At 40.6% G+C, this 11,569-nt stretch overlaps 2 protein-coding genes across 2 annotated transcripts; both read left to right on the top strand.

The window, feature by feature from the left end:
• LOC120797726 (E3 ubiquitin-protein ligase TRIM21-like) lies at window positions 1-4,032 on the top strand. Its single transcript, XM_040141573.1, has 11 exons — window positions 1-32; window positions 599-829; window positions 982-1,040; window positions 1,074-1,375; window positions 1,621-1,716; window positions 1,820-2,053; window positions 2,149-2,296; window positions 2,412-2,438; window positions 2,547-2,611; window positions 3,057-3,173; window positions 3,631-4,032. Exons 1-11 carry the CDS (start codon window positions 1-3, stop codon window positions 4,030-4,032), a joined length of 1,713 nt encoding a protein of 570 aa, XP_039997507.1.
• A 3,486-nt stretch (window positions 4,033-7,518) lies between these two features.
• Window positions 7,519-10,476, top strand: si:dkeyp-74b6.2 (cerebellin-1). Its single transcript, XM_040140965.1, has 3 exons — window positions 7,519-8,064; window positions 9,028-9,147; window positions 9,954-10,476. Exons 1-3 carry the CDS (start codon window positions 7,759-7,761, stop codon window positions 10,149-10,151), a joined length of 624 nt encoding a protein of 207 aa, XP_039996899.1. The 5' UTR covers window positions 7,519-7,758; the 3' UTR covers window positions 10,152-10,476.
• Window positions 10,477-11,569: the final 1,093 nt, after the last annotated feature.

Raw genomic sequence — 11,569 nt, 5'->3', positions numbered from 1 at the left:
ATGAGGATGATCAGGACACTCAACACATCAACGTAAACACGTAAGAGATTGTTGATATTAGCAGGCAAAATGAAATCTACCTATTCACTTATTTTAGGCGTTTTAGACTGACAACAGTGATGTAGTTTGTCAGGGTGAGCAGAATGCAAAAAAGTCCAGTGCCTGTCAGGGTTTTCTGAATTTCGATATGGATCAGCTTTGGCAAGAGGTCAGGCATCTAAACTATGGTTTTACCTGCATAGTATCTTTTTTTAAAGCAAATTTTGACATGAGAAGAGCAAAAATTTCACTTGCTATCATGGGCGATCTGATTTGTGATTAATTTTTTTCTTTTTTTTTTTTTTTGCCAGGATAATTTTTCTAAGTCAGTTAATTAAATTAAAATACATTTCTAGCCAAAAAAAAAGACATGACTAATGATGTTACATAACTTGCGAACACACAATATATGTACCTCATGTTTAGAGTGCATGGAGAAAAATCAATTTTTTTTTTCACTTGCCTCTCGGGGCTTCCGTAACCATGTGCTGTTAGGTGTGCAAGAATTTCACTCGGGTGTGCATGTTGTTATTAAAATAATGTGTCATTGTCCAGTCAGAACCATGGACTCTGTACTAACGGAAGACCAGTTCCGGTGCTGCATCTGTCTGGACATCTACACCGACCCCGTCTCCATCCCGTGTGGACACAACTTCTGCCTGGACTGCATCGAAGGCTTCTGGTGTACGAAGGACAAGTCGGAGTGTCCGCTGTGCAAAGAGATATTCAGAAATCGCCCAGACCTCAGGATCAACCGAGGATTTGCCGACATCGTTGAATTCTTTAAAAGGTTTGTTTTGAATACTTTCCATATGACTCTATTTTTGTATTATTTCACTTTTTTAAGCATTCTGGTTCTTTCATATGCTCGCAAACCATATTCAAAAGAGCAAAATATTTGAATTATGCTGAGATATAACATAATTTAATCCAAATCAAAAGGTCTCTGTTACCCACACCAACGCAAGAAAAGGATGTCGACACTGTGGTTTCACCGGGAAGCATGAAACAATCCCCTAACCAAGTCTCCGAAGCTGCCAAAGTTCCCTGCAACATCTGCCAGGGAAACAAGTCGACATCGGTCAAGTCGTGCCTCGTCTGCCAGGTTTCTTACTGTGACATTCACCTCACACCTCACCTGAGGGATCCAGCCCTGCAGAGCCACCGGCTGACGGATCCGGCCACCTTCACCTGCAGTAACCTCTGCCGAAACCACGACAAGCCACTGACGATGTTCTGCAAGAAAGACAATGTGCCTGTGTGTGCGAAATGCAAAGAGAGGGACCATAAGCACCACGAGGTTGTCCCCATTGAGAGGACAAGCAAGAGGATCAAGGTGAGGAGAAATTTATTTCATTCATCTACTTCCTTTAAACTGAAATTAGTTTATGTAAAAAAATAAAAAAATAAAAATGAGTTCTTTCCTCTTGTGTATATATGGAAATATGTTACTGTATTTTGTGTTTTTTAAATGAAAAAATAAATTCAATCACTCAGTCAACATAGTTTCCCTAGTCTTGCTTTTTTGTGCATTTTCAGAACATTATATTCAAAATGTTATATTTTTTTTACCTTTGGCAGAGTCGTTTGAGGGCGACAAAGGCCTACATTCAACAGATGGTCCAGGCCAGGCTGAAAAATATGGAGGATATCAAAAATTCAGTGGACCTGAGTAAAGTGAGCTCTCCAATGGTTCAAAGATGCACTCTCAGAGAGAGATGATCCACTATGTCGATGTGTTTTTCTGTAAATTTAAATGTTGTATCTTTTCCATTGACAGAAAATCACAGAGAGAGAGATTCAGAGCAGTTCTGAAGTCTGCGCCATGCTGATAACGGCAATCCAGAAACACCAGGCTGAGCTGGTGGAAGAGCTCAAGGAGGGGCAGGAAGAAGCTGAGAGGGCGGCTGAGGAGCTGCTCGACGAGCTGGAGCAGGAAATCAGTGAGCTGCAGACGAGGAGCAGCGAGCTGCAGCAACTTGAGCTCACTCAGAACCCTCTTCACCTCCTGGAGGTTAGATATCCGTGCTAAATTGCAATATTTCTGCGCTGCCTCAACATGTCAAAAAGTGTGCTTGTGAGAAACCCATGTGTCTTCCCCTATTTTAGAGTTACCCGTCTCTCAGTGTACTCCCATCCACTAGAGAGTGGTCTGAGGTCGCAGTCTACTCCGATAATTGCATGGGGACGGTGAGGAGAGCTGTCTCTAAGCTGGTGGAAGTTTGTCAGGAAGCTGCCAAGAAACTGTCTGCAGAAGGTGAGTAATCATTTGGCTGAAAATGAATATCTACTTTCCAAAAATGTGCAACGATTCAAGAGACTGTTGTGGAAATGAGTGTATGAAAATAACTTTTGCCTCTCCCTTTTTGCAGAGGCAGACAAAATGAATCAATATGCAGGTATGTTCAGAATCATACCTCCTTTTCTTATTTCAGTAACCTTGTTTAACCTTTATTAGTACCTCTTTTCAGTGCTTGACTCACTGTTTCTCTTCTTTGTCTCTGCAGTGGATGTGACTCTGGATCCTGAGACTGCTTCAGGCTGGCTGCTCCTGTCTCGTGATGGAAAGAAGGTACTTTATGATTGTATAATCACCGACTTGAAATGTGTAAAGACCACAGTCTTCTTCGCTGCCACATTAAACGAGAAATTCCTCAGAACAGTTTGGGTTTCTCACATGTAGGACTGTTAAGTCGAGGACGAGGAAAGATTTTGTGACATCTTTTGTTCTGTCACAGTAGGCAGAGCTAAAACTGGTTGAGCTTTTGTACTAAAACATTCCCTGTTGTCTTGAGTTTGACAGTAATACAGGTGGACGTAACGCAACATATTCTAACATAAAAATTGGAAAAGTTTGGGTTGTGAATTAGGTGCCGAAATGAAGCTAAAACTGCTTTGACTGTGAAAATGAAAAGGCTAACAACCGGTAGTGGTGATGACAATGTTGCTAATTAGGCTAATGTTTAATATGATACGATGAAGATGATGATAATATTGATAATGATACTGATCCACAGGTGAGCCTCAGCTGCCAGAAGGCCCAACTCCCAGACACCCCTCAGCGGTTTAACTCCTGCGTCTGTGTTTTGGGGAAAGAAAGCTTGAGATATGGAAGACGCTACTGGGTAGTTCAGGTAGGAGCTAACATCCATGAGAACACAATTTAAGCCGACAGTACACTTAGACAAATCAGATTCAGTATGTTTTTAAAGGCGGTCGAACCGCGATAAAAACCACTCGCACCACAGTCTTACACCAACAGCTTGAGACTGGTTACACACAATTAAACGTAGGCATAATTTTATCGGGTTAGGTACATGTAACATACACAACCAATCTCATTACTTACTGTAGCTGCTTGTGCCTGCGTGTCATAATCAAAAATACCCGGTTTTCCAACTATAACATATACTGTAGAAAATAATGAACATGTTATTTGAAGCCCTTGTGATTCGTAAATACACATCCCACCAAGTCATCAAGTCATCACATCATTTATCATCAATGAATTTTTGATTAAAAAAAGGTTTTGTTTTGTCTCTCATTCTGTTGTTGCCTGTCTAATTCTGGTTTGTGTGCGTTGTGTTTCAGGTTGGAGATAAAACAGACTGGGACCTTGGCGTGGCCAGGGAGTCCATTAACAGAAAGGGGGCCATCACCGTGCGCCCCGACAGCGGTTACTGGGCGATCTGCAGGCGTAAAGGAGGCAATCTGAGCGCCTGCGCTGGCCCCTCTGTCCCCCTCCACCTCCAGGACACCCCTCAGAGAGTGGGCATATACCTGGACTACGAGGAAGGATCGGTGTCCTTCTACAACGCAGACGCAAAGACTCACATTTATACCTACAGCGGGTGCACCTTTACTGAGCCTCTCTACCCGTACTTTAACCCCTGCGTTCAAGACAACAAGAAAAACACTGCGCCGCTGGTTATATGTCCTGTGGAGGCAAGTGTCAGGGAAGAACAGGACATAACCATTGAGTCATATACATAACGTGTCATATAAAAGGATGATGCTAACCAATGTTAAAAAAAAAAGGGTTTTAAGTATTATTCCAGGACATTTTTTAACCTATTTTGGTTTAACTTGTTTTTCAATGATTGTACCGTAATAGTGCGTTATAGGCACTGACCTGCAACAGTTATTTCTGTTTTTGATAACCGAAAAACACACCTGACAAACATGCTTTTGCTGCCTGTAAGATCTCAGTGAGGATTTCAGATACTAACAAGAGTTGTTTGCTTTTTTATCCAGCAGAATTTTTACAAAATGATGCCGGACTTGTGTATATAAATGAATATAAAATTTTTTAAACGTTGTTGAAGGTGCTGCCGAACTTGAATCAATATTTGAACTTCATATCCTAAATGGGCATTACAAAAAGTTAAACTGAAGATGAAAGCCATTTATTGAAAAATAAAAACTGTGAATTTTGGAAATAGTGTCAAATTTTTTATTTTTTTCCCATTTAAGGGCAACTGATTTGTCTTTTTCTCAACTTCTGCTTGCACTTTTTTAAATGCATATATAAATCTTTCTGATGTTTTTGTTCCTGTATTTCAGGATATCAAGTCCAGTTTTCGAACAAATCACAGCACCAATTTCTCTTGCACACTGCAGATATGTCTTTGACACCACTGATCACACTACTCCTTTATATTGACATGAAGGCCTCTGCACTCAAATGGTTTCAGTCTTCATTATTTGCCTGAACAGTGTTGCCTGTAGTTGGTGGATTCCTTTGTCTTCCTGTGCTGCCTTTAGTTGTGGAGTCCCTAAGGGGTCAATACTAGGCCCGGTGTTCTTCTCATTCCGCTGTGTTAATATCGAATGTTATGCAGATAATATCCTGCTTTATATCCCTCGAAAACTCAGCGAAGCCAGGAGTTCATTACATTCTGGGTTGCCAAAGTGATATAAAATGGTGGAAGTCACAACATTTTCTCCAGTTTAACAGGAAAAATATTTTTTGGCCCTTCGAAACTCACCAACATTTTTCGGAGCAGTCTAGGGTTTGTGCCTAGTATTCCGACCCTGTTTTCTAAAACTTATGTTCATATACTACTAATAGCAGAGTAGTTATGAGGGCAACGTATTTGCTAACTGGTTTACATTCAGTGGCAGCATTTTTTCGAGTTAAGAAAAAACTGTGACATGATTCTTGTGTCTGGTTCGTTTTAGGCAACAAAAGCACTTAGGAAAATATTGTGGTTTCCATTATATATTCATAAAGTAAAACTGACCTGCCTTGTGCTTCATGGCACTTTTGACTTTTTCAATATTTAACCAAGATGATGATCATTCCCAAACCTTAACCAGCTACTGTGAGTACCTAAATATGACCATATATTGATATTCAAATTAGGTAAAATAGAAGGGGGAGGAAGGGGAAACATGTGCAGTAGGGGGTCAAGGAGCCATGAGAACAGAAGGGCAGTGATACTCGTGATGTGATTAAATGTCTGCTCGAACACAGGGGTTTGCTGGAACAGAGAGATAGTTAGAGCGAGAGCGAGAGATGGGGAAAAGAGAGACAGAGGAACAGAGATAAAGCTGAAGGTAACAGGGTAACCGGGCTCTTAGGACGCTTCAACTTCACTGACACATACCGGTTTCTATACATCACTGCAGAGCCAACGCTTAAAGCTAGAGGTGGGTGTTTTTCCAGCAATGTTCTTTCACAAAACATCCTTTTTTTATGCATGATCCAGGGGTTGTTTTCGTGAAAATGCTTGCACTTTTTACTGTTGGATATGTTGTTAAGGGGCTAATTGTGGGGGAGTCTCTAATACTGCAAAACGATGTAAGACTTCCTCAGTAATTTTTCCTAAAATCCATTTGATCAATGTAAGAAACTCTTCAAAACTATGTTTTAGCATTTATTTAAGGTTAATACTTACCTGCAGTGCATGAAAAGTAAAGTGCTGATATATCAGCGCAGATATTGTCAACTGCCGCTCAAACGTTTGAGCTGGTATTGTAATTTTTGTATTTATAGTATGTCTTCATGTGTGTTTGGGTAAAGGAATGCAAGTGCAGAGACGGGAATTAAATTGGAAAGGTGATGGGGGAGAGAGAGTGGGCATGTTTACCCACAGATGGCTTCTCAGTAGTGGGATTGTGATAGTCCACTGTCCCTCCTCCTGAGTCCAGCTGGCAGCAATCACGCGGGCCTCTCCCTGGCCAAAGCATTACCTCATCACTTCGTCTTCGACTTATTTTCTTCTTCAACATAATAACTTTTCTCTTAATATTCACCCGTTTTCCTCACACTTTTTTTTTTGACCGGAGAACACAAGCTTTTTCTTGCATTTAATGTCAAAGCACTGTAGGTTTGAGCAACAGTTTGCGATGTTGGATTTAGTTGTTTCAACAATTTTTAGCCTCAAAAGCATACACACACAGCAAGGTGCAGACCATTGTGAACTTCAGTGCAAGTTCATCCAAAATCTAAACAAGTCGCTCAACTCTTTTTCAGTACACCATGTTGTATTCATCAAAGGTTTTCAACTAGCTTGACTTCATCAGGGTGGTGTCTGAGGCCGTTGCCAGTTTCTTGTGTTTCTGAAATAACACTACACTAAGTGTAATGTTATTTTTTTAAGTATTTTTAAGAAAAGGACTATATATAAGGAGACCAAAAACAGCCATAGACACCACCCTGATGAAGGCAAAATAGTCGAAAATATTTGATAAATACAGCATAGTGTACTGGAGAAGCGCTGTGCCACGTGTTTTCATTTTAATGGCTCTTAAAAGAATGGAAAGCTAGAATAGAACAGGTCTTTTCTGCCATAGGAATACATTTTGACCAATGGCACCCAATATATTCACACATTAAACTGATAAATACAGGATGTTGTGTAGGTTAGTTGCAGAAAAGTAGAGGAAGCCGGCATTGCTCATAGTTTTGCATGTTCTTAATAGTCTTTTTCTGTGTTTCCAATTTAATTTTTCCAAAAGAAGAGACAGGAAAGTGCATAATGTATACATAAACAAACATATGCCTACATCCATATTTTAAGCTTAGTTTCGCAATGTACTTCATTGTCCTGTACATTTTGCTGTGACTTAGCACTGTCTGAATGTCTTATCCTTTCAATGCTCCCTTGTATTAATCAACAACTCTCTAAAATGCTAAACATAATGCTCACAATAGAAAAGCCTCTTAAAGGCACTAAGCTTCAGTCATGTCATTGATTTCATGTAAAGAACGTGCACGTTTTATGCAATTTTTCATGTGCAAAATTGTGTCCTGTGATCTACCGATTCAAACAGGCCCGAAGCCTTTACAGCCGCCAAACCGGTTTGGATTCTCTGTCAGCAACCATCTGGCTGGTAGCTCTCCCCGCTGAGGCGTGAGAAACTGGACAACCTCCATCTATACTGTGCATATAATAACTTCCTGTCTGCTGTTATGGGAAGCCACTACCTTGGTGGCAACTAATATTCCTCTCCAAAGAGACTCCATCTCCAACCCCGTGTTTGCAGAACTGTTAGTTGAGGATCATAAAATCATTTAATGTCTTATGAGATGCAAGAATCCCTCAGTTGAAGTGTTTTTTCCAGGAGAAACGATGATCCTGATATTAAAGTGAGGTGTACTCCAAGAAGATACATACTCGCTGAATATTTGTGGGGGCCACACTGTCACTGTTTTTGGGAGTACAAACACCAGCAAAGCCCAGAAGCACCCAAAGCTCGTCCTCATTTGGAGCTATGCCCTGTCCGTCTTTTCCCTCTTCGCCACACCGTACTCCCCGCTCTGTCTTTTTCATTGGACTGTTCCTTGTCGTCCATTGGGGGCCCTCACAGGTCAGTTGCCAGAATGACACAGAGCCAATCGTGTTGGAGGGGAAGTGTCTGGTGGTGTGCGACTCCACCCCCTCTGCGGAGCCATCGGGTAACGCTCTGGGCATGTCGGTGAGGTCAGGTACTGGACGGGTGGCATTTTCAGCCATCCGTAACACCAACCATGAACCCTCGGAGATGAGCAACCGCACCATGACCATCTACTTTGACCAGGTGGGTTTCAGCAGTCTCTGCGTGTAGATGTCCAGAGCATTAGTTAACATTGGTTGAACAGTCCTTGAAGGAGCAAGTAAGACATCTACCTCTCCATATGACAAAAATGTCAAACTGTATCTGCGACAGGTTGATCATCTTTTGGTTGATCAATGACTATTATTTAGACATTTCCACTTCACATTTTGAAATTTAAGGTTTTGGTTTGGTTTAAACTTGAACTTCACAAACACAGACCAATCTGGGAAGGTTAACTGGGCATTTTCTTATCAAGGACATAAAGAAAACTACATTTCACCCCCTCTGCACTGGATTGGGTTGATCTTTGCTTCTAATTTCCCAACAGAAAGAAAACAAAGACACTATTCGAGAGAGCTTGGCAAATACCTCCTGATCACACAGTTCACCCATTATACTTTTACCAACAAAGGCTTTCATTTACAAACATGAATCAATCTGTGTTATTTCCAGTATCTGAGTCAGTGTCACATACTGTCACGTACTGCTAGCTGTCCACAACCCACATGCCAGACACTATGCTGCACATGTCACGTATAAATGTTTATTTGTATGTACCTGAAAGTTTTGCGCAATAGCAAATATCTGAGGTCTATTCTAAGAGCTCAGACATGACACATAATGACTTGTCTGGTTTTTGGTCTGCAGCTTGTGAGCCAAATGGTCTACCGAAAAAGTTTATTCACATCCTCCCTTTTTTGTTCTTCTTCTTCTCGGCTTTCCTGCTTTTTCAACTACTTTGAAAAACAGGAAGAATTTAGGGCTGGATGATGAAAAATTTGATTAAAAAACACAGTTATGGCTCAACAAATATCACAAAATGCCCCAGGATTACAGATTTTTGGTCAAATATTCCAAAAGTTAATAGACTATTAGTATCTATTCTCTGGGCCATGTTGTGTTATTTTCAAATTTATTCTTCCTTTCATTTCCTTTTCTTTTCAGATCTTAGTAAACGTAGGCGGGCATTTTGATCCAGCGAGGAGTATCTTTGTGGCCCCCAGAAAAGGAGTCTACAGTTTCAGCTTCCATGTGGTCAAAGTTTACAACCGGCAGACAATACAGGTAAGAACAACAACTCAAAAGAATAGTTCGACTTATTATTATCTTTTTAAGTTTTCTTCACCATCAAAGTAGTCCGGTGACACTTACCTGTACATCCACGGGTACATTGCCATACTTTGAAAACCCCTGGATTAAACAAACGAGATATAACATGTTATTTGAGCTTTAGAGGTGTTGGTAGGAAGATTTTATAAATTTTGGTGAGAGCTAGGCTAGCTGTTCCCCCCTATTTCTAGTCTTTGTGCTAAACTAAGCTAACCTTCTTACGGTAGCTTCATATTTACAGTATAGACATGAGAGTGGTATCAATTTTCTCAACTAAACTGGTGCAAAAAAGCAAATATTTCCCAAAATGTCAAACTATTTCTTTAAAAAGAAGTTTCAGTTTCGGTAAACCTTTAGTTTTTCTGTTTAATCTAGGACAGTTACTCAGACTTGACACATCTTAACTTTAGTTGCTGGCCCACCCACATCTATTATGGCACCTGCTCAAACGTCTTAACGTGTAGTTTGAAAATATTGTTGGCATTTAAATCAATCCCCCACGGGTTAACAACATTATCCGTAAACAGTGGGAATATAAAACCTTCCCACAACTGAGTGGATAAATGTAAAAGCTAAAAATATCCTGAAAATATGTTATTTTTATGAAACTCAAGGGTTTTACATAGTAGCACCAACGGTATATATATAATGCATGTCCTCTGACTATAATTTAGCTGCAAATGTCATCTAAAATTTCACCTTTCTTTGCGCCGCCTTTCCCCTGTGCTCCCCTTCTCTATCTTCTCACCTGTTCTTCTCAGGTGAGTTTGGTCCTCAATGGCTGGCCTGTAATCTCGGCCTTCGCAGGTGACCAGGACGTGACCAGGGAAGCTGCCACCAACTCTGGGCTAGTGATGATGGAGAGAGGGGACAAGGCTTACCTCAAACTGGAGAGAGGGAACCTGATGGGAGGGTGGAAGTACTCCACTTTCTCTGGGTTTTTGGTGTTCCCCTTGTAGCGTGGGTTGAGGTAGGATAGGAGATGATTTTCCTGTCATAGCCATATATATAAGGGTATAAAATAAAGATTGTTTTGGGGCAAGTATTACTTTAAAGCCCTTGACATAAAGGAGGAAGCACCGATGGATACCGATTCGTTTCCATGCTGTCTAAAGTTGGAAGTGACATTAAACTGCTATGATGCATCATCATATGTATCAGATGAATGGGTGAATTTAGTTTGCACCAAATAATCCTGAATGTAATTTCCATTTCCATTGCACTTTTATGGCTTACTGTCTGTCTTCTGACCAATGTAATGTGATGTCTGTGCCTGCTTACACCAGGTGTCGGCCTGTCCGAGGTTTGTGATTTTCTTCTAATGCATGGAATACGAGCAAATAGCAAATGTTTGTGGCAATAAAGTCTATCTATCTATCTAGTTAGTGCTCAGTGCTCCTTGATGAAGACAAGATATGCACTTGAAGAAGATACCGAACTACTGACCCCCATCAACCCAACTATCTAAGTTATGGAACTACAGTTCCCATAACCTGAGGGCTTTGGCGAATGTAAAAACAATAATGTTCGTCGTTTGCTTTAATTTGCTTTCTTAGGGAGAATTGGTTGAGAAAATTGATACCACTCTCATGTCTATACTGTAAATATGAAGCTACCGTAGCAGGTCAGCTCAGCTTAGCACAAAGACAGGAATTGGGGGAACAGCTAGCCTAGCTTTATCCAAAAGTTATAAAATCCTCCAGGGGTTTTCAAAGAGTTTGTTGTACTTCTATTTGGGAGATAATCATGCTGTAAGGTTTGGAACTACAGTTCCCATAATGCTTTGGGAGATGTCAATAGCACAGAAACTGCTGCCATGGATTTATTGAGTTAGCTGTGGGCTACATCTTGAGCCCCGTTTTTTTGGCCTACGTTTGTTCACATTTTGGCAAACTGACACCATTAAAAGTATGCCGAATCAGCTATTAGCAGTTCCCGTTGGCAGCGTATCTGTGGATGTACAGATAACTGACACTGGACTACTTTGATGGTGAAAAAAGAAAACTTAAAAACATGATGATTCTCGGGCAAGTTCTTCAGTTTAAAGCAGTGTCTTTTTTTATGATTTCCTAGCAGTTTTAATGGACATTTATTCAGGAAATAGTGATATCCTCTGGAAGTTTGAGTCACACTGAATGTAAAAATATGTATATCATGTCCGTGTGTTCAGATTTGACTGGCTTATGACTCTGAGAAGGTGTGCGAATTTCTGGATAGGCACACTTCGCAGTTTGAAAACCTCTGCTTTAGCTAATGTTAAGAGTTTATACAGCAATGCTACAGCAGCATGCAGCATATAGATGATTAACATTACTTAGCTGGTGGAGATGTACAATGAAAGTTAGCTTCACCCAGGTAGTCAGCTCAAAAGCCTTGT

Source organism: Xiphias gladius, chromosome 12 (assembly GCF_016859285.1).
Source record: "Xiphias gladius isolate SHS-SW01 ecotype Sanya breed wild chromosome 12, ASM1685928v1, whole genome shotgun sequence".
In the NCBI taxonomy this organism is placed as follows: domain Eukaryota; kingdom Metazoa; phylum Chordata; class Actinopteri; order Istiophoriformes; family Xiphiidae; genus Xiphias; species Xiphias gladius.
The sequence above is the reverse complement of the archived record's forward strand: the minus strand, read 5'-3'. Positions and strand labels throughout refer to the sequence as shown.